This window comes from Bos indicus, chromosome 5, assembly GCF_029378745.1.
Source record: "Bos indicus isolate NIAB-ARS_2022 breed Sahiwal x Tharparkar chromosome 5, NIAB-ARS_B.indTharparkar_mat_pri_1.0, whole genome shotgun sequence".
Taxonomy (NCBI): domain Eukaryota; kingdom Metazoa; phylum Chordata; class Mammalia; order Artiodactyla; family Bovidae; genus Bos; species Bos indicus.
Genome location: NC_091764.1, coordinates 35768292 through 35792635, shown reverse-complemented (window position 1 = coordinate 35792635; position 24344 = coordinate 35768292). Strand labels below are relative to the sequence as shown.

The following is a 24344-nucleotide window of genomic DNA, read 5'->3' as shown; positions in this document are numbered from 1 at the left end:
ATTTCCTAACATTTAAGGGATATGTATGCTCAAATCTATTGTATAAAAATGCCTCAGGTAGTGACTCAATGGTTATGATTTTGTTCTAAAAAAATTCTAAATTCAGCTCTCATCAGACCACACTGAAAATATGCTTTCATGGAGTTCCAAGAATCCTGACAAAGCATTCTGTCTTCTTTGAAATGAAATATCCTATCACCTTGATTCTAGCTCTGCATTGATTGTTAGAAGTATCATCAATTTAATAATCATTTTCACAGCAGAAAAGAAAAATAACATAAAACAAAAACAAAGTAAAATACCGATGCTTCAATGTGCACATCTCAATTAGAAGGTACAGAGGCTGAGTGAAATGTTTTAGAAACTATAAAATGTGTCTTAGAATTTCCAGAGTTTGCTGGCTTTATCACTAACAATTCCATTCATACTAAACTTGCCATTATAAACAACCTATACTTTTGTACTTACTCTTCCTTCTTCCTGAAATTCCTTCTTTCACTCTCCTGAAATGTCTGTTCATCCTTAAAAACCTCAATTTAAAATGTCACTTGGTGATGCCTGCCCCAAACCAGGCTTAAACCGGACTACTCACTGGCCCTGCTGAGCTGGCCACAGCTCTCTGTGCTTCCCTTTGTTATAGAATATACCACAAAGTACAGTAATGATTCATTTACACCATCTCCTTCTATTAAACTGGACCCTACTATGCACCCAGATCAAAACTCTGTTGCCAAGAAAAGTGAAAGAAATGTCTGACATCTTGAGTTTTTCACAATCATTCACACACAGTTATAACACAACACATTTTACTCTTCATTCATGACTCTTATTTTTCTACCTGGAGAGCTGAAGTGGGTTAGTTAACTATTGATAACATTTAATGTCTGCAGTAGGCAGCCTTTAAGAGAGTTTCCACTGATCTCCATCTCGTGATACACATGGCTTTGTGTAATTTCCCTCTTTAGAATGAGCTGGATCTCAGTGATTTGCTTCTAATGAATACACTTTAGTAAAAGTCATATGATGTCATTTCTTTGGTTGGGTCACAAAAGGTGTTGATTCTGTCCTGCCAGCAGGTTCTTTCTCTGACTGGTTTTGATGAAACAAGCCGCCATGTTGGAAAGGGCCCTATGGCAAGGAACCGAGGGAAACTAATGGTCAACAGCCAGGAAGGAACTGAATCCCCCAACTACAAAGGTAAGGTTAGAGAAAAACCCTTCCCCAGCCCTGGTGCACACCTTGACTGTAGCCATGTGAAAGACCCGAAAAAAAGAATCCAGCTATTCTATGCCCAGATACCTAACCCACCAACTGTAAGACAATAAATGTGGGCTATTTTAAGCTGTTAAACTTGGGGGTTGTTTCTTATGCAACAGTAGATAACTAATAACAATGTTAGTCCCTCTGACAGAATTTAGTTTAAGCAAAGAAAGCCTCTATGTGGTATCAGAAGTTATCTAAAGAAAGCTAACAATCACTGAAATAGGTGGCAACAGATAGACTAGTGAAAGTATCATCCAAACAGTGAGTGAGGCTCTGCTGTTACCCGGCAGAGGCACACAGGAGAGAAGAGGTCCGGATTTGAGAGAAGAAGCTCACTCTCCGAGTCCAAACCCGTGACCTGAACGTGATACTGCAAAGGCGCCGTGGCCTGAGGAGAAAAGGGGAACACAGGATGTGTCACCAGGAGGATACACAGCCACTGCAAGACTAGATCAGCAGCAGAGCCAGGTGAACTCTGTTCCACGGAGCATGCAGTGAAGAGGCAGAAGGAAGGCCACACTTCCATTCTGGCTAGAGTGCCAAAGCCAACAATCAAGCAAGGATGTGAAAGGCATCTCTTAAACCTCAATTTCAATAATCCTGTCCCCCACAGGTTGTCTGTTGCTAAGACACCACTATTCTTCCATTCCTGGCATGTATAATCTTTGTATTCCCCTCTGAGTTTTCAGCTCTGTGCTTTACACATAAAAATCTCATACTAAAACTCAAATAATAATCCATTTAGGACAAAGGTGAATTAGGGTTTACCAACCAAGTCAAAGCCAGTGAGTCTGCTTAATGAGGCAGCTCCCATCACTTCAGTGCTCGGATGACCTTGTACAGAGGCAAGCTTGTGTGGACGCACACCACTGGGTGTGCTCTCTGATCAAACCACAGCCGGGCTGGAGGCCATACATGGATACGACGGCTGGGCTGAGATGCTGCATAAAGGCTCTGACAAGCCTGGAAACCACAATATTGGCGCTGGTGTGCAACCCCCACTCACTGACAGATTCAGATAGCACAGACTCCTTTTCCAAGCTTTTCATCTTGAAAAAGGCAGTTCAGCTCCCTGAGCCTTTGAGCCTGTTCCATTTTGAGCTGACTGCTAATTGTATGCATGCACATATGTGTTTCAGAAGAGAGATAAGCACATTGCCTTGGCCTCCACACTCACTGTGCAGACGTGTCTCACTTCTGTTCTCTGTAAGTTTTCCAAATGTGGTCTGAAGTTTTCTAAACATTAACCCTTCCTGGTAACCACAGTACACATTCTTCTAGAGAAGTTTTCTTGATTATGTTTGCTTAAAAAACTGCTTTTCATTATTAATTCTTTGAGTCCTGAGGCTTGGTATTTTAATTCAATTTTGTAATCATGTTTAGATTTTCAAATTACTCAATAATTTAACTATACAGCATAAGAATATATAAGGAACTGTAGGAGATGAAAGAGGCAGCTATTAGCATTAGAGGCTGTATTTTTAAATTTAAAACCCCAAATCTTATTTTACATGTTTAATGAAATATACCACAATTGTATCATATTTTGTAATGTTGATTCCAGAAAAGGAAAATTTGGAATGACTGCTCATAAAAATGCAAAAGTCTTTCCCAATAGTCATGGCAACTAGTGGCCAGATGGTAGGATTGTCTGATCATTGATTGTGTGTCTTTAGAAAAGAAATCCACATGGAAGCGTCCAGGCTCATAAAATCTGCCCTGCCTGAGAACTGACCAGACTCACTAATTCTCTACAGGCCATATTTCTACTCTGGGCAGATTAGTATCCACAGTAAGGCCTGGATGCAGCTATCTAGCCCCTGGGTATCTCCATCTAGCATTCATTCTCAAGAACAATCTGAGGAACCTCCCTGATCTTAGGAAGTACAACAAATCCTCCTATGGAAGGAGCTTTTCTAACTTCCAGATAGAGTGCTATTCAGTTACACCAAGCTTTCTCTTTTCTTTTTTAAGCTCCAATTCCTAGGTACATAATAAGTCAGTTGAATAAATAAAAATACATTGAATCTATTGCTCCAGCAAATCTATCTGTTTATAATAATAACAAAAATAATTCTATTGAAAAATAACCAAAGAGAAGTGCCCTGTTGAAAAAGTCCTAGGGAAATAAGACATTTCCTCAAGAGGATCACTTCTCTAATCACAATAGCAACAACAACAATGATAGTAGCTAACTTTATTAAAGACTTCTTCTGTGCTAGGTATTTTACTAAGAGCCAAGGCCTTTTATAATTAAAATTACTTTATTTAGGATTTTTGTGAGCGCTGATAACGCATATTTTTACTTCCTGTTCTTTACCATCGTTGTCTCTGATCTGTGCTTCTCCTGGCCTCCTATCCTCTCTGCCATTGTCCACAATACTTGTACTTCCTTCACAATTTATATACCAGTAATTATCATGCTACACGCACAATGAATTATCTATTTTCTTCTGTACTTGTGATTTTGATAAATCCACTGAGAGCCATATTAAAGCAGATGATAAAAAAAATTATTGTAGATCCATAAAATAAATGATCAACTTCAATTTAAATTCTTTTTGGAAGACTGCAGGATGAAAAAGAATAATATTATGTGGTGTTTTACCTCTCTAAGCACTTTAAGGAAATTACCTTTTCTAGCATTAATTAATAGGGGATTCAAACAAACACACACAAAAGAGACAACTATTTGCGGAAGGGGCATGCATGGGTTATAGCAGACTTAAAATCTTTGCTTTGGTTGCTTAGTAGTAAATCCTTTGTAACCTTCTGTGTATGTCAAATAGCGTCCAAAACTCTTGAAAATGTTAGAAAATCAACAGTAATAAAACCTGAAAAGGATGGTAATGATTTTTTAAGAAGTCAGTATGGGCCATGTTAGAGAAAAAGACGTAACCGCAATAATGAGATCATAAAATGTAAGCACTAGGAGTATTCAATGCTATAAAGAGTTAAGTACTTTAAGAAGTAAAACTCTTTGGGGAACACCAGAGGAGGCTCTGTATTTAACAACAAAAATCAAGTATCCAGTAGAATTTCTTGTGCTTAGACACTTTATGAACTTTCCGTGATATGTGACAAGGACCAAAGCCAGAATTAGTAGCTCTGGAACAATGGAGGCAGTTAGGGTCAGTGCACAGTGGGGAGGCAGCAGGACAGTGCCATTTGAGGGGCCCTGAGAAACCCGCAAGAGATGGGAATACCAGACCACCTGATCTACCTCTTGAGAAATTTGTATGCAGGTCAGGAAGCAACAGTTAGAACTGGACATGGACCAACAGACTGGTTCCAAATAGGCAAAGGAGTATGTCAAGGCTGTATATTGTCACCCTGTTTATTTAACTTATATGCAGAGTACACCATGAGAAACGCTGGACTGAAAGAAACACAAGCGGGAATCAAGATTGCCAGGAGAAATCTCAATAACCTCAGATATGCAGATGACACCACCCTAATGGCAGAAAGTGAAGAGGAACTCAAAAGCCTCTTGATGAAGGTGAAAGTGGAGAGTGAAAAAGTTGGCTTAAAGCTCAACATCCAGAAAACGAAGATCATGGCACCCGGTCCCATCACTTCATGGGAAATAGATGGGGAAACAGTGTAAACAGTGTCAGACTTTATTTTTCTGGGCTCCAAAATCACTGCAGATGGTGACTGCAGCCATGAAATTAAAAGACACTTACTCCTTGGAAGGAAAGTTATGACCAACTTAGATAGCATATTCAAAAGCAGAGACATTACTTTGCCAACAAAGGTTCGTCTAGTCAAGGCTATGGTTTTTCCTGTGGTCATGTATGGATGTGAGAGTTGGATTGTGAGGAAGGCTGAGCGCCGAAGAATTGATGCTTTTGAACTGTGGTGTTAGAGAAGACTCTTGAGAGTCCCTTGGACTGCAAGGAGATCCAACCAGTCCATTCTAAAGGAGATCAGCCCTGGGATTTCTTTGGAAAGAATGATGCAAAAGCTGAAACTCCAGTACTTTGGCCACCTCATGCAAAGAGTTGACTCATTGGAAAAGACTCTGATGCTGGGAGGGATTGGGGGCAAGAGGAGAAGGGGACAACAGAGGATGAGATGGCTGGATGGCATCACTGACTCAATGGACGTGAGTCTCAGTGAACTCCGGGAGTTGGTGATGGACAGGGAGGCCTGGTGTGCTGTGATTCATGGGGTCGCAAAGAGTCGGACACGACTGAGCGACTGATCTGATCTGATCTGATCTGAAGAAACCCCTCTGCCACATTCCCCTAGGTTAAGCTAAGAACAGTTTTTTTGTTTTTTTTAATGTTAATTATTGAAGTATAGTTGATTTACAATACTATATTGATTTCTGCTCTACAGCAAAGTGATTCAGTTACACCCACACACACACATCACATACACACACACACACACACACATATATATATATATATATATATTCCTTTCCAGATTCATTTCCTTTATGGTTTATCACAGGATATTGAATATAGTTCCCTGTGTTATATAGTAGGACCTTGTTGCTTATCCATCTGCTAACAGTTTGCATCTGCTAACCCTAAACTCCCAGTCCATCCCTTCTCCAACTCCCTTTCCCACTGGCAACATTAGTCTGCCTTCTATGTCTCTGAGGCTTAAGAACAGGTTTTTGATAAGAGAAAGAGAGAAAAGAACTTGGGAGAGAGCTGGATTTATCAAGAAGGGGCCCCTTTTGTGGCAAAAGGCCAATAAAAGGATACTGGGTACCATAAGAACTGAGTGAAGGGCTCTCTATGTAAGGTCTAAAAAAAAAAAAACAGCAGAGGAAAAGGGAAATTAAAAAGAAAGTGTACATGCTACATTTTTGACGAGGTGACCCTGATTTCTCAACCTTGGCACCATGGACATTTTGGGTCATATAATTCTTTGTTATGGGGAGCTGTCTTATACTGGATATCCTGTGCAGGATAAAGATGAGTGATTTAGTTGGAATATAACCATAGCAAAAGCTCCCTGTTGAAAGGGTTCCAGAAAAATAAGAATTTCCTCAAAGAGGTTAGTTAGTGTAATAATATTATAGGATATTTAGCATGTCTTTGGCTTCTACCTGTCAGATGCCAGTAGTATCCTCCTTTCGCACAGCTGTGGTAACCATCAACACGTCCACACACTGTCAAATAATCTCTGAGAGGCAGGAAGGCAAAATCACCCTTTTTGGATACCACTGCCCTAAAGGATCGATTTTCTCCCCAAGTTGGGCAGGATCTTTTCCATTCCTCAGTGGTAGCATGGTCTACCCTCCCCATTCCTGCTCCCACTCTAAAAAACTACACAAGATTGGGAAGCTTACAAGCTCATCAACATAAAGAAGAATGAGAACTCCATTTTTTCATTATAATAGTCAAAGCTGCTGCTGCTGCTGCTAAGTCGCTTCAGTCGTGTCCAACTCTGTGCGACCGCATAGACGGCAGCCCACCAGGCTTCACCGCCCCTGGGATTCTCTAGGCAAGAACACCGGAGTGGGTTGCCATTTCCTTCTCCAATGCATGAAAGTGAAAAGTGAAAGTGAAGTTGCTCAGTCATGTCCGACTCTTCGTGACCCCATGGACTGCAGCCTACCAGGCTCCTCTGTCCATGGGATTTTCCAGGCAAGAGTACTGGAGTGGGTTGCCATTGCCTTCTCCGAATACTCAAAGCAGAGAGATATAAATCATGAAAATCTGAAATAAACCTTTTCCTTCAGGATATTTTTATCCTTTGATAATTCCAAAATCTGTGACCCCCATCTGTATTACCAGAACTATCTTATTCTTTGTCCACTACACAAGACTAGTGTCAAGAAGAACTGTCTACACTGCTATATTCAAAATGGATAACCAATGAGGATCTATTGTATAGCACATTGAGCTCTATTCAATGTTATGTGCCAGTCTGGATGGGAGAGGGGTTTGGAGGAGAATGGATACATGTGTATGTAAGGCTGAATCCCTTCGCTATTCACTTGAAACTACCACAACATTGTCAATTGGATATATCCCAATAGAAAATTAAAAGTTTAAAGGAAAAAAAAGGGGGGCTAATAAGATTCAGAAAGATGTCTCCAATTTAATCAATGCTTATGCGAGTGAACCAAGAAAGGCATTCAGTTCAGTTCAGTCGCTCAGTTGTGTCCGACTCTTTGCAACCCCATGGACTGTAGCACGCCAGGCTGCCCTGTCGATCACCAACTCTTAGTTGAGATAATCAAGACACTTTGTTATGCATAAAAATTAAGTTATTTTTATAATCAGAGAGATTAAAGAATGGACTGCTAACATCTCAGCTTGTACAAACCAAACCCTTTTCCTTCCCTTCCCTCTGTGTTTTTTCTCCTTCTTTCCTTCTTCCCTCCCTTCCTCTTTTCCTCCCTCCTTTTCTTCCTCCCTTCTTTACTTTCTCTTTTCTTGTAGGTAGACCCATGTTTTTCTCCAGAATAGAAAGGAACATGAGGATAGAGACTATGAAGTATTAACCATGAAAAAAACCCTCACTGGAAGGAAAATTTATGAGTTTACAAGCATTTTAAAGTGCGGCATCAACACTTTATTAAGAATATAAAGTGTGCAAATGGTGCAACTGAGTCATCAATGAAACTGCAAAACAGTCAGAGGCCCAGAAAGTGACAATTTCTATTTCTTCTCTTGACTTCTGATCATTACTATAAGATCTGTAGGGGAAAAATTCCTTTTAGAGTTGAACTTAATGAAGTGAAACAATCTATAGAAAGGCAGTTTAGCTACTGAACATTATAAATTCAATCATGCAATTGTAGATAAAATACAAATCTTTTCTCCTTACTTGTTTTCGTGTGGTTACAAATTGAACAAATAGAATTGTTCACAATAGGTGAACAACATAAGAACTAAGAATAAGAAGTCTTATCTCTGACCCCCCCTTTTGCCTTCCACTAACTGCATGACCAAAGGAAGGCAATTAATCTCTCTGAGCCACAATTTCCTCATTTATGGAAGTTAGGAGATAGGACTAGATTATCCTCAAGAATTTTTCCATCTCTAAAATCTCATCATGAGGAAACTCTAACTCATATTATCTGAAAGTGACAGGGAAAAAAAAAAAAACAATGTGCAATTCTACCAACTATGGAAGGTGAATACTCTGTATTATACATAATTTCTATGCCAGAACTTAGGGTTATAAAAACAAAAAAGGCTTCTTTCATTGATCAAAGCCCTTGACTCTAAAGTGACGCATATTGCCTTGGATTTTTCTTTAAATTAGAACGTCTATGATTTATTTTCGGATAGGGTAAGCACGTTTGAGTGTCTGCTGGGTACAGTGTTGACAATGTCACTTGTCATGCTATGGCAGGGTGCTCTTCACTAAAGAGTGGATACAGAAGCAAAAAAAATTCAGAACTTCAAGAGCTCAGTCACAAACATCAGAGAAGAGCTCTGCAGTGGTGTCTTGACATTTATTCTGGAAGGCCTACTCCTGCAAGTATGTGAATGTCTGTTTCTAATATTCAGAGAAAATAAACCCTAATGTTCTCAGAGAAACAAAGTCCTACTCTGGTCTTATGAGAGCTCTTGAAAAAGTACAGCTGTGATGCTTTCAGCCATGAGGCAAACCCACATCAGAGAAGAGTCATTTCTTCAAGCCTTTTGTACAGATGCTAATATGAAAGGCTGGAGGAAAAGATTCACAGAGGGAGAATTTTAAAATGCACTCCTTTACAGGAACCCTAAATATGTGCTGACCCCGCATGGTAAAGCATAAAATGTTTTGCCAAAGATCATCTGACTCTGGAGGACAAAATAAAATTCACCCATATTCCCAAGAAAATCTAACTTTTATGTATGGATGTAAATTCTCAAATTTGCAGACCTTCTCATGTGGTGGTGGTTTAGTCACTAAGTCATGTCCAACTCTTGCGACCCCATGGACTGCAGCCTGCAAGGCTCCTCTGTCCATGGGATTCTTACTCATAGTAGATAGAAATTTCAGAGGCAAGAAAGTCTCTTTTAGATGGAAGCATAGAAATAGCTTGTTGGAAATGCTGGTGCATCAATAAAGAAACACATTCTAGCATCTGCCAGATCGTGAAATCCCTAGCTCTGGTTCCTTAGGCAAAAAATCATGGCCTTGATAGCTTTTCCTAAGATGATTTCAACCTTTGTTGGTATCCCAACAAAGGAACAGTTCATTTTTATCATTCAGTTCAGTCGCTCAGTTGTGTCCGACTCTTTGCGATCCCATTATTATTAGATGCTTTGAAATCTTAAGGGAAATTCTCCCTAAGTAGTCAAAAAAAAAAAAAAACAGTAATGTGGGATTTTATTTGGAAAGAAAATATACTGGGAGAGTTAGAGCCAAAGAAGGAGATGCTCTGTAAGGGATGACAGCTGAACTAGCCCTAGGATTTACAGCCAACAGAGAGGCTCAGGATGGAAATGAACGTCTTGAAAATACCCTCCCCGAAGAAACACTCCTCATTCAACACTATGTCAAATTTTGTGCTGTGTATTCTTCCTTACTTATCTCTAACAGTTTTTAAGATTGTGAGAAAAACAAAAAGAATCACTAGGAAATACAAAAATGTACAAAGCTTTTTAAGTCTCTAATGACAAAAAATTAGCAGACTTCTTGAAAATTGCTAACACTGATTTTTAATGAGCACATCTTGAAATATCACTCTCTGAATAGTTTTATCTTAGAAAGTTTTGTTATTCATTACATTGAAACTCAGACTTACTGATATTACCAAAGTATAGCAAACTGTTTATTTTATTCTTCATATATTTATTAAGACTTGTTCTTTTATATTCCCTTTTTTATGTTGAAAAATATCTCTGTAGTACTCCATCAGGATACTTTGCCACTCAGTGTGATGATATTTTTTTATAAAGAGAAAGTGCAGAATTGTTCCCATATTGTGGAAATGCCTAGGATGAACTAACAAAAATGCAAGAATCTGTAAATCCATTGGCAATTCTTTTGTGTGTGTGTGTTTATTTTATTTTTTTTATTTTTTAACGTTACAATATTGTATTGGTTTTGCTATTTTCTATCTTCAGAGTATCTTTGGTTATTCTCCATAGATTAAGAAGGCACTTCCCATTACAATTTATTTTCATCGTTCTGTGTTATAGATACTATACTTGAATTTAGAGGAAGGACCTTCCCTGTGCACTAACTAATAAACAGGATACCAAGTATAGACGGTCCTCACTTTCAATGGTTCAATAAATGATTTTTTTGACCTCATGGTGGTGTAAAAATGATATACATTCAGTAGTAAATAAACTTCTGAATTTGATCTTTTCCCAGGCTAGCTATATGCAGCATGATACTTTTGTGATTCTGAGCAGCAGTAGAGAGCCGATGTAAACAACCGATACATTTACAACCATGCTGCTTTTCACTTTCATCATAGTATTCAATAAACTACATGAGATAGTCAACATTTTATTATAAAACAGGCTTTGTGTTAGTTGAATGAAAATTCACACCTGTAGGATAATGTAAGTGTCCTGAACGCATTTAAGGTAGACTAGGCTAAGCTGTGATGTTTGAAAGCTTACATGCATTAAGTACATTATCAACTTAAGAAATTTTCAATTTATGGTGGGTTCATGCAGACATAACCACACTGTTAAGTCAAGAAAGATCTGGAGTATGCAGTATTATCACAATAATGAAGACTTGGAAGAATACACATTAACAAAGGCAACATTTTTATTATAGATTTTGTATTTTTTCCAGGAAGTATTATAGAGTCCTTCCCTGGAAACTTCTCAGTATTGTTTATACATCCACCTGATAAAAATTATAAGTTGGAGGTAGAGTGAAAATGACAAGATAACACTTTAAGTGCTCTCCAGCTTTATGATTCTACATTTTTCTAGAATATGGTGTGTGTGTGTATATATATATATATGTGTACACACACACATATATATAAATATATATATGCTTCTTCTATTTAAAAAAGCCAAAAGAATGTCATATTTCACACCTACATTTCTTTAATCCCCATATTCTGCAAGCTACTCTGCTAGCACAGTTTTCTTTCATATTCTATAGACTATAACGGGAATAGATTATTGTATTCCAGGACCGACTTTAGACATTATTAACACTCAAGATACACCTGAGCAGGTCTCTGGATGGTACTGATGGGAGTGATATTTCATGACACAAACATAAGCAAAACTTCTCTGAGGCAGGTACTCGACCACACTTCCCAGAGGAATGAAGTTTTTCCCTTTTCCTAGCACACCAAGTATCTATTTCTGAAAACATCACATTATTTATGTCATCATTTCTCTATTAAAAGGTGACTGTCATGTAGAAAAAATATTATTTAAGGGCTGTTTTTCAGATATGCCATAGAATTCAAATTAGTGTTGAGTATCTCACACGCTAGTAAAGTAATGATCAAAATTCTCCAAGCCAGGAGAACCATGAACCGTGAACTTCCACATGTTCAAGCTGGTTTTAGAAAAGGCAGAGGAACCAGAGATCAAACTGTCAACATCCGCTGGATCATTGAAAAAGCAAGAGAGTTCCAGAAAAATATCTATTTCTGTTTTATTGACTATGCCAAAGCCTTTGACTGTGTGGACTGTGGAAAATTCTGAAAGAGATGGGAATACCAGACCACCTGACCTGCCTCTTGAGAAACCTATATGCAGGTCAGGAAGCAACAGTTAGAACTGGACATGGAACAACAGACTGGTTACAAATAGGAAAAGGAGTACATCAAGGCTGTATATTGTCACCCTGTTTATTTAACTTATATGCAGAGTACATCATGAGAAATGCTGGGCTGGAAGAAGCACAAGCTGGAATCAAGATTGCTGGGAGAAATATCAATAATCTCAGATATGCAGATGATACCACCCTTATGGCAGAAAGTGAAGAGGAACTAAAAAGCCTCTTGATGAAAATGAAAGAGGAGAGTGAAAAAGTTGGCTTAAAGCTCAACATTCAGAAAACGAGGATCACGGCATCTGGTCCCATCACTTCATTGGAAATAGATGGGGAAACAGTAGAAACAGTGTCAGACTTTATTTTCTTGGTCTCAAAATCACTGCAGATGGTGACTGAAGCCATGAAATTAAAAGACGCTTACTCATTGGAAGAAAAGTTATGACCAACCTAGATAGCATATTTAAAAGCAGAGACATTTACTTTGCCAACAAAGGTCCATCTAGTCAAGGCTATGGTTTTCCCAGTAGTCACGTATGGATGTGAGAGTTGGACTGTGAAGAAAGCTGAGTGCTGAAGAATTGATGCTTTTGAACTGTGGTGTTGGAGAAGACTCTTGAGAGTCCCTTGGACAGCAAGGAGATCCAACCAGTCCATTCTGAAGGAGATCAGCCCTGGGATTTCTTTGGAAGGAATGATGCTAAAGCTGAAACTCCAGTACTTTGGCCACCTCATGTGAAGAGTTGACTCATTGGAAAAGACTCTGATGCTGGGAGGGATTGGGGGCAGGAGGAAAAGGGGACGACAGAGGATGAGATGGCTGGATGGCATCACTGACTTGATGGACCTGAGTCTGAGTGAACTCCGGGAGTTGGTGATGGACAGGGAGGCCTGGCGTGCTGCAGTTCATGGGGTCACAAAGGGTCGAACACGACCGAGTGACTGAACTGAACTGAACTGAACTGAACTAATAAATACTATTTAAGTATACAATTATATATTAATGACTTTATTCTTCAGTTTATCTTTATATTTCTAATAGGAATTTCTTATCCAGAGCAAGGAGATAGTTATTTCCTTAGAACAGATTCAGAATTAACTATCAAATCAAGAAGATATGCTTTTACTTATGACTTGTTTTGTTGTAAGTGGGTATTTACAGCATGCTTCTCCAAATACTTGAGTTAGAAGAAACTTTTAAAAGTAAATTTAAGGCATAGAGGTAATTTATTTCACAAATAGCCACTGTTTACCTGTGCATGAATAATCATCGATTCTGATGTACCCAGTTTTGCAGATGCACATGAAGGACCCCGGGGTGTTGACACACATCGTGTTCTCACGACAGTAATGGCGCCCTTCGGCACACTCATCAATGTCTGTGAAGAAAAAGCAGGGCAAGAGGTCAACCATGGCCAATATTACAGTTTTTCTACAATTTTCTTTGGTGGGGAGAGGGCAAAAGTCACTAATTGAGAAGAATTTTTAAAATGTAGTCAAAGTATCTCTTTTAATAGAAACCTTTGATGTTGAAATGACAAAAACTATAATATTTTTTCCTAACAGCTCTTGTTGGAGTTTAAAATATATCTTTTTATTCTAACTTGCATCATTCTAAAATATATTTCAAAATATCCAGCCCATTCATCTACCTAGATAGAATGATAAAATGAATCAGAACACAGAGACTGGGCTGCCTTAGGGTCTTAGAAGCTTCAATCACTGAGCATACCATATATTATTTTTTGATTCACTGGCTATTCTGTACACTTGGGGAGGCCCTGAAAGAGGTAAATAAAATATTCAATAAACACCAGTACTTGAAAATCTTCACTTAAAGATATGAAACCAACAACATGTAGTTTATTAGAGATATAGCTATCCCAGTAAGTGTTGAACAGAGATGAAATTACAGTGTAGAGCCTGATATAAATAAGAAGCTGTAAAACAGCAAAATAAGATAACATATTGAAGAACTTTCATAGTAATTCATATTCTAAGTATTGTTTTCTTGGTATTCCTTAATGTGTCTGAAGAAACTATTAATGCTCTAAGGATTTAGTGCAAACTAATAATCTAATTTTGTTCTCTTATAATGAGGTGGAGGCTAAGGCTAGAGGCCACTATTCATTTATCCCCTCTTTCAGTGAATATTTATGTTCCCCTTTCCTCGTTCCAAGCATTGTTCTGGGGTTTATTGATGAAAACAGAAGGGCATGGGTAAGGTATGATGTGTCTTCAAGGATCTCCCATCTAGAAGGGAAGTAGACCTCCCTTCTAGAAGGGAAGTAGACCTCCCTTCTAGAAGGGAAGTAGACCTCCCTTCTAGAAGGGAAGTAGACCTCCCTTCTAGAAGGGAAGTAGATCAAAGAATCACAGAGAGGGTGGCACGCTGACAACAAAGAATGGCACAAGATGGTGGGCAAGGCCTCTGAATCTCAGCCCAGCACTGTTGCTGCTAGGATGTTGGGGGAAGCCCCACATGCTTGTGTGAGAGAGGACTTATGAGTTCTTGGGAAAAATAATGCTTCACTGATCTGAGAAACTCTTTACAACTTAAAGAGCTTTATTAAAGTGGAGTATTTATGCTTTTCTCATGTGGCTCAGGTGGTAAAAAATCTGCCTGCAATGCGGGAGACCTGGATTTGACTCCTGGGTTGGGAAGATCCCCTGGAGAAGGGAACAGCTACCTACTCCAGTATTCTGATCTGGAGAATTCCATGGACAGTATATAGCCCATGGGGTCGCAAAGAGTCGGACACCATTGATCAACTTTCACTCACTTTCACATAGACCATTAAGTTTCAAGCATTTATTAGCAATCACTGTCTATCAAAAATAAGAAATAACTATATGCATACATGCTGTTTAGTTCACAATAGGCTGGATTTCACATGCATTTCCTCAAAGAACTCAAATAACCTATTGAGGTAGGTAGAATGAGCTTAACTATTATCTCCATTTTTCAGATGAGAGATTTGAGGCACAGAAAGGTTAAAGGACTTTCCTTAAGTCATAGAGATAATTAATTGGCAGATCAAAGCATGTGAACATAGGTCTTTTGAACTGCTCCAACCACAAGCTTTCTTGATCTGTATTATAATGAAAGAAACGTCTTAGTCTAGTTCACAGGTATACTTTGCTGGTCATAACCTCCTGCCAGGGACTCTGGTCCCTTGGATCCTGCCATATCTCACTGCATAGTTCATGTATACTTCTGATTATTCTTTCTCTGACTCCAAGGAGCTCTTCTTCCTCTACCTGCCAGGTGAATGCTGGTGCCTCCTGGGGTTTGTTCCTGACCTGTTTTCTCTCTCTCCACTCTGTGCAATTTTATACATTGTTATGGCATCACTACCACATGAAGTGACATTTCTTTAAAACATTTTATTTTATATTGGAGTATAGCTGATTAACAATGTTGTATAGTTTCAAGGGGACAGCAGAGGGGCTCAGCCATTCATATACATATCCATTCTCCACCAGACCCCCTTCAATCCAGGTTGCCACATAACACTGAGCAGAGTTTCCTGTGCTATACAGTAGGACCTTGTCATACTCCAAGTTTTGAGTGAAGAAACTTGCGAGTGCAAAGTCATAATAAGCACTAGTACTAATTGGGAAGAATATGAATTTTAACAATAAAACTGTCCCCATTTTACAGTTTCTCTCTGCACGGAACATAAAGCATTTTACAGGTATTTTATCATTATGTAGCACTCTTTATTAAGGGCCTTAATGCATTGACCAGGCAAGGTGCTTCTCCTCTAGAAGTCTACTTTCTCAAATCCTTGTGGTGAAGCCACAAAGTAACACTGACCTCATCTGTACTATTAAAAGAAATGCATCAATTATAGGAGAGAACTAGATGACCCCATACTACACAAAAGTCATGCCATTCATATAAACTCAACTATACTTCCTGAGAGTGTCAAAAGAAGCAGCTGACAGAGTCTCTCAGGCAGCTATATTTTAGAGCTAAAGGACCACTGGCAATCATCTGGGCTAACTACTTATTTTACAGATGAAAAAAACTGAAGTTTAGAGAGACTCAATTTTCCATTCAACTTCTAAATGAAAGTCAACACAGTAAATTACAAGCAGCATACAAAGCCCTTTCCAGTTTGGCCATTATTTTCCTGACTTTACATTCTATGACCTCACTCTTTATTCATTCTCAGTGCTCTGGCCACACCGAGCTTTTGGTCATTTCTTGAAGGGGCCATGCTCTTTCTTTTTTTTTTTTTCTTTTTCATATTTAGGTGCTTTTGCATATGTCATTCTCTAGTCTCCTTCTCTCCCTATCACCACCTCAGTGGGTCTTGTCTACCAATCAATTCAACCTTCAAGAATCTGTTTAACTATCTCTCTGTGAAAACTTCCCTAATGAAGTAAAATGTTCCCTATGTAATACTCCCTTGGAACTTTGTGAATGTTTCCATCAAAGACATATCCACTTTACCTTTATTAATTTTTGTAGGCTTCTTTTTTCCAGTAAGTCAAATATACTACTGAAGGGCAGAGATCATGTGTTTGTGTTTCTTAACTCTGGCTACACATTATACTTAACTGAGATGCTTTTAAAAACCATTAGTTTTTGTGCTGACTTCCTAACTCTCACTCCAAATTCTTATTTAATTATCTGTAATGGAACACACACATAATATTATTTTTAATCTTCTCTTTGAAGAATTTAATGTAAAATTAAATTTTTCAGCAGAATTTTTCAGTAAAGAACCAGACAGTAAATATTTTAGGCTTTGGGTGTCCATATGCTCTCTATTGCAACTACTTAACTCCTGTTGTTGCAGTGAAGGCAACCATAGACAATCTGTAAATGAATGAGCCTGACAATGTTCCAATAAAGCTTTATTTATAAAATAGGAAGGTGAATAAGATTTGGCCCACAGGCCATAGTTTGATAACCCCTTGTTTAATGCATAATCAGAGTTAAGGATCACTCGGAAGGACCATGATGGCAAAGTAGCAGGACATGAGGTTAACCTCCTCCAACAAACACATTAAAAATACATCCATATACAGGAATTTTCACAGAGAGTCAACTAGAAACTGAAGAAGATCTCTTATAGAACCAAAGCTGCAGGAAAGCTCTCCACATAATGAGGTTGGACAGAAAAGAAAAATAAAAAGGCATTAGGACAGTACTGGCATCTCTGAGAAGGATCTGTAAAGAAGAGAAAGTCCACATGTAGCCCCTTGTCCTGGAGGATCCCTTTCCACCTAAGAGGTCAGCTGGCACTAGAAGGGCCTGGACTTTGCTCATGAGGAGTGTGTGCATGCTGGCTTGCTAGTAATCATGGAGGAGAGAGACAGAACAGACGGCTGCCCCCTCACCACAGTCCCAAACACCTGAAATGTGTGCCAGGCAGGGCTGCTAGCACTCCATGACTAGGTGTTATATCCAAGTCAGAAGGGCACTTGGAGGGAACTCAGCCTAGCTGCACGGAGACAGCCCAGGGGTCCTGGGGAGTGGTTCAGGTCGAACCTTGAAGCCCACTGTCAGCACAGCATGCACGTGGCAGGTGTGGGACTGGCATTGGAGCCATCATCAGTGCTCATACAAGTGGAGTTGGGTCCAGTCGTGGCGCACTGTGGGCTCACATATGAAGGGGGCAAGTCTGGCCTTGAAGCCCATCATAAGAGCTCATAGGGTGAGCAGAGGTCTGGTTGCAGTGGACTTTGTCAGGTGGTGCCAGATAAATGCATGTCTTGAGTGGACAGCCCCTGGGGAAGAGTATATAGCAGCCTCATTTCCAGACAGAGCCTTCTGGTTCCACCCATATCATCATACAGTTTGCAGCCAGATCTGGGGCACACAGGACTTGGGAGAGGTCTGCCACAGAGGCAGTCAAGACTCCAGGAAGCAGCGTAAACACCTTGAATCCTGCAGCCAGAGCATCCTATTCCCCAGCCCCAACCCACTCCACACCACAGCCTAGAACCAGGTCTGGGGCAAAAAGCGGAGAAAGGGATGCAACCTTGGGCTACTTCTGGGCAAAACCATGGATGCCTACATGGGCAGCACATAGGTTCACTGAGTCTCTTACTTCACTAGTCACATCCTTTGGGACAGAGCAAACATTTAAGGGCAACAGAGCCTTATTGAACTTGACTCTCAGGGCTTCTAGTCCAAAAACTGGGGAGCAGATCTGGCCCCTGACAGGGCTGCGACCGCCACAGAGTAAAGAGGCCTTGTCCAACACATCAGTGCACTCTCTGGATACTGCAACACCAGTTGTAACCCCTATCAAAGGGATAATGGCCAACACAGCCTGAAAAAGGATGTGGCTGACATCCTTTTGGACCTGGAAAATAGGGTTTAAGATGGAAATAAGTACTTTACGTTAAATATCAATGGACTAAATGTGCCTAACAAAAGATACAGAGTGGCAGATTACATTAAAAAAACAAGAATCTACAACATGCTGCCTATGAGAGACTCACTTCAGGGCGAAAGACACATTGATTGAAAGTGAGGGGATGGAAAAAGATATTTCATACAAGTGGAAATGACAAAAAAGCGGGGGTGGCAATACTCATCTCAGAGGACATAGACTTTTTTAAAAAGTCCATAAAGAAAGGTAAAGAAGGACATTATATAATAAAAGAATCAATACAAGAAGAGGATATTACATTCATTAACATACAGGCACCCAATATAGGAGTACCTAAATACATAAACAGACATAAAGGGAGAAATTAAGAGGAATACAATAATAGTAGGAGAACTTAATGCCTCACTGATATCAACGGTCAGATCTTTCAGATAGAAAATGTTTAGGTAAGAGAGGTCCTAAATGACACAATACACTAATTGGAGTTAATCCATGTTTACAGGACACTACAAAAAAATTAGAATATGCATTCATCTCAAGCACGCATGGAGCACTATCTACCCCTGCTACTTCTATATGTTTGCACTGGTCTATAAGGAAAGTAGGGCTTCCCAGAGGGTGCTAGTGGTAAAGAACATGCCTACCAATGCAGGAGACCTCAGACCTGGGTTCTCCTGAGTCGGGATGATCCCTGGAGAAGTGCATGGCAACCCATTCCAATACCTGGAGAATTCCATGAACAGAGGAACCTGGCGGGCTACAGACAGGGTCTCAAAGAGTCAGACACAACTGAAGCAACTTAGCACACATGCATGCATAAGAAAAGTATCATGTTCAATTACAGCCTAAAAAAAACAAATGGCAAGCACCCTGGGTAATATGACGAAAATTCATTTGCTTCCAGAGTTTTAGGATCATAATAGGAGTCATATGGGATTACTAATGTGCTCAGCTGTACCAAAGGACTTTAACTCTGCTTCTCTGAGGGAGCAAAGTTTCTCCTCAGTCACTAAGTCCTGTCTGACTCTTTGCAGCCCCATAGACTACAGCACACCAGGCTTTTCTGTTCTTCACTGAGAGGTCCATTTATTGCATGAGGCAAAAAAGACAAATTCTAACTGGAGAAATAACACTTAAATTATAATGTTATGAGGTGATGAATATCAGAAATATATACAAAGTGTATTTAATAAGGAGTAACTATTTTTAAAACAGTGTTTATATGTTCTGAGAATCAATTTAGACCACATTTAGGAATTTATATTTAGTGATATAAATAACTTTATAACTATTCCCTACCCCCTCAGCAATCAATGCAAAGAAATAGAGGAAAACAATGGAATGGGAAAGACTAGAGATCTCTTTAAGAAAATTAGAGATACCAAGGGAACATTTCATGCAAAGATGAGCTCAATAAAGGACAGAAATGGTATGGACCTGACAAAAGCAGAAGATATTAAGAAGAGGTGGTAAGAATACACAGAAGAACTATACAAAAAAGATCTTCAGGATTCAGATAATCACGATGGTGTGCTCACCTAGAGACAGACATCCTGGAATGTGAAGTCAAGTGGGCCTTAGGAAGCACCACTACGAACAAAGTTAGTGGAGGTGACAGAATTCCAGTTGAGCTATTCCAAATCCTGAAAGATGATGCTGTGAAAGTGCTGCACTCAATATGCCAGCAAATTTGGAAAACTCAGCAGTGGCCACAGGACTGGAAAAGGTCAGTTTTCATTCCAATCCCAAAAAAAGGAAATGCCAAAGAATGCTCAAACTACCGCACAATTGCACTCATCTCACATGCTAGTAAAGTAATGCTCAAAATTCTCCAAGTCAGGCTTCAGCAATACGTGAACTAGGAATTTCCAGATGTTCAAGCTGGTTTTAGAAAAGGCAGAGGAACCAGAGATCAAATTGCCAACATCCGCTGGATCATGGAAAAAGCAAAAGAGTTCCAGAAAAACATCTATTTCTGCTTTATTGACCATGCCAAAGCCTTTGACTGTGTGGATCACCATAAACTGTGGAAAATTCTGAAAGAGATGAGAATACCAGACCACCTGACCTGCCTCTTGAGAAACCTGTATGCAGGTCAGGAAGCAACAGTTAGAACTAGACATGGAACAACAGACTGGTTCCAAATAGGAAAAGGAGTACATCAAGGCTGTCACCGTGCTTATTTAACTTATATGAAGAGTACATCACAAGAAATGCTGAGCTAGATGAAGCACAAGCTGGAATCAAGATTGCCCAGATAAATAGCATTAACCTTAGATATGCAGATGACACCATCCTTATGGCACAAAGTGAACTACTAAAGAGCCTCTTTTTGAATGTGAAAGAGGAGAGTGAAAAAGTTGGCTTAAAGCTCAACATTCAGAAAACTAAGATCATGGCATCCGGTCCCATTACTTCATGGGAAATAGATGGGGAAACAGTGGAAACAGTGGCTGACTTTATTTTTTTGGGCTCCAAAATCACTGCAGATGGTGACTGCAGCCATGAAATTAAAAGATGCTTACTCCTTGGAAACAAAGTTATGATCAACCTAGACAGCATATTGAAGAGCAGAGACATTACTTTACCAACAGTGGTCCGTCTAGTCAAGGCTATGGTTTTTCCAGTGGTCATGTATGGATGTGAGGGTTGGACTGTAAAGAAAGCTGACCACCAAAGAATTGATGCTTTTGAACTGTGATGTTGTAGAAGACTCTTGAGAGTCCCTTAGACTGCAAGGAGATCCAACCAGTCTATCCTAAAGGAGCTCAGTCCTGGGTGTTCATTGGAAGGACTGATGTTGAAGCTGAAACTCCAATACTTTGGCCACCTAATGTGAAGAGCTGACTCATTGGAAAAGTCCGTGATGCTGGGAAAGATTGAGGGCAGGAGGGAGAAGGGGACGCTAGACGATAAGATGGTTGGATGGCACCACTGACTCAGTGGACATGGGTTTGGGTAAACTCTGGGAATTGGTGATGGACAGGGAGGCCTGGCGTGCTGCAATTCACGGGGTCACAAAGAATCGGACATGACTGAGCAACTGAACTGAAATGATTCCCTACCCCAACTGGAGTTGATAATGAAATTATCTTTAAGAAGCCAGGACATATAATATTTACATGAATAACAACATGAGGTCCTATATGCTATGTGCCAAAAGAAAACAAAAAAAGGATGGTTGTTGACTAAGGACAGGCAACCAAAGAATCTGTGTGGTATGTCAGGACATAAGGTGGCTTTTGAAGAAGTAGGTTTAAAGTGACTGATTCAGAGTTTCCTGTCAAACAGAGGTGTTCAAACAGTACTGTAAAGATTCAAGTCTGGTGTAGGCAGCAGAGGCAGCAAAAATATGAAATATTGAGAAACAATATTCCATTTGAATGAAGTTTCTGCAAGAAAAAAAAGAAATACATTTATGGGATAGGAGACACAATACAAATGGACTTAAGTGCCCAACAAATATAAGAAAGGCATCTTCTTTGCTGTGATATGAAGACATTAAAGCATTTGGAAGGAGGAAGGTGGAGAAGTAGCAGAGAAAAATACACCTCACAAGAGTTGGTAAGGTACAACTGTGGACTTATTAAGAAACATATAATCAAGGTGAGGAGAATGTTCATGAATAAATAAAAGTTGCAGTCTCAGTTGGTTACTAAATCTAAAGTAACTCCTCCCCAGCCCCAGTTGCTCCATACTACTTGTCGGGGTCTAAAAGTATCCTAGTAAGTTATTGTTAATGTATCTGTGAAGTGAACGTAGCTCAGTCATGTCTGACTCTTTGTGACACCATGGACTATACAGTCCATGGAATTCTCCAGGCCAAAATACTCAATTGGGTAGCCATTCCCTTCTCCAGGGAATCTTCCTAGCCCAGGATCGAACCCAGGTCTCCCACATTGCAGGCAGATTCTTTACCAGCTGAGCCACCAGGGAAGTCTTAATATATCTGTGCTGTTACTGCTGCTGCTGCTGCTAAGTCGCTTCAGTCGTGTCCGATTCTGTGCGACCCCATAGACGGCAGCCCACCAGGCTCCCCTATCCCTGGGATTCTCCAGGCAAGAACACTGGAGTGGGTTGGCATTTCCTTCCCCAATGCATGAAAGGGAAAAGTGAAAGTGAAGTTGCTTAGTCCTGTCCAGCTCTTCGCGACCCCATGGACTGCAGCCTACCAGGCTCCTCCGTCCATGGGGTTTTCCAGGCAAGAGTACAGGAGTGGGGTGCCATCGCCTTCTGTCAGATCAGATCAGATCAGTCGCTCAGTCGTGTCCGACTCTTTGTGACCCCATGGCAGCATGCCAGGCCTCCCTGCCCCTCACCAACTCCCAGAGTTCACTCAGACTCACGTCTATCGAGTCAGTGATGCCATCCAGCCATCTCATCCTCTGTCACCCCTTTCTCCTCCTGCCCTCAATCCCTCCCAGCATCAGAGTCTTTTCCAATGAGTCAACTCTTCGCATGAGGTAGCCAAAGTACTGGAGTTTCAGCTTTAGCATCATTCCTTCCAAAGAAATTCCAGGGCTGATCTCCTTCAGAATGGACTGGTTGGATCTCCTTGCAGTCCAAGGGACTCTCAAGAGTCTTCTCCAACACCACAGTTCAAAAGCATCAATTCTTCGCCTTCTGTAGTTTATATTTATTGGAATATGAATTTCAGGAGGATAGAGCATTTGTTTTAGAACAATGGTTGGCCCTCACTAAATATTTGCTGAATGAATCAAAGGATCCTTTCATGGTTTTTCATCTGGAAGGAGAAAAGATAACTTTCCTTGTTTACACTGGCTTGACCTGGAGCTCAGTTTGGCAGATGCGAATCCTTTGTTTTCTCAGGACACTCTACAGGCATTTACTTAGATGTGGGCTTTTTGTATGAATAGTGAACATAAGCCATGGTGGTGAAATATACTTGTATCATAGAAAAACACTGCAGTGGGAATAAAGAAGCCTGGATTCTAGTCTTTGACTCTATTATAAACCAAACAGGCACTTCATCTAACTGGACCTTAATTTAATCATTTATAAGACAAAGGCTAGAGATTTTCAAATCATTACCAGCCCACATACTTCACAGTTCTAACAAAGAGAACATGATCTGCAGGCTTGCACTGAAGAATCTGATTCTCTAGAATTCTAGAGGACATACAATCGTACTCTACCAAACTTAAAAAGCAGAAGCAAATTGTGTTTTTTATACTTGAACAACTTCTCTTGCCCTAGGATAATTCAAGCTGAGCTGTTTTACAAACAGAAATTTATAAATTCCCTTTTATTCTATCTGAAAGCTGAGGCCGACTTTGTAATTATTCAGAATCACAGATTTTTAGACCTGAAAGGAAACTTTAGAAATCATCTAACCTAATCCCAGTCACTTACAATTGGAGAAATGGAGATGCCAGAGACAAATTAAAGAGGTGGCAGAGATCAGTCAGATGATAAACTTTTCATGAGCCAAATTAAAAAATTTAGACTTCATCCTATAGGAACTGGGAAAGGTTTTAGGAGAGGGTTAATTTAATCAGATCTGTGTTTCTGAAAGATCCCTCTAGTACAAGTTTACATGGCTTCTGAGTGACAGTCAAAATGAGAATACTGTTCTCAGAGCACAGGTCCCTAGTTAATGTTCCTTTTGGCCACACACTAGTGTCCACACTAACCTTGGAGGCAGTGGGCACTCAGGTATGCTGTCCTTTCACTTAGGTATTTCTGCCACACCATGCAGCTACCCACATGTTATGCCTTGCATGTCACTGGTGCCATTTTTTATATACAGCATGGTGGACTTCTAAAGCCATAGTATTCTCAATACTGTCCTGTAAGTGGGGTATGTTAGTATGTTAATGAACACTAATGCCTTCTTGCATAGCCAATAAGATCTTGAAGTCATTCAGCTCAACAGCTCAAGAACTCCTTATAAAAATAACACAGATCAGTATGGGTTATTATAAGGTCTTGGCTCACCAGTTGTGAAAAATTAGCTTGGTAAAGTTGGCAAAGAGATCAATAACTTAATTCATAAAACAAGAAAAAGCCTAAGTTCTGAGAAATGCAATTCTG

General features: G+C 39.8%; 1 protein-coding gene across 2 annotated transcripts in view; it reads right to left on the bottom strand.

Annotated features, from left to right (window-relative positions):
- The window catches only part of NELL2 (neural EGFL like 2), a 469663-nt gene that overhangs the window by 153471 nt on the left and 291848 nt on the right, over positions 1–24344 (bottom strand). For both annotated transcript variants that reach the window (XM_070789234.1, XM_019960750.2), the window contains one exon: positions 13188–13313. In XM_070789234.1, the coding sequence (XP_070645335.1) occupies positions 13188–13313 (126 nt within the window). The remainder of the gene's footprint in view (positions 1–13187; positions 13314–24344) is intronic.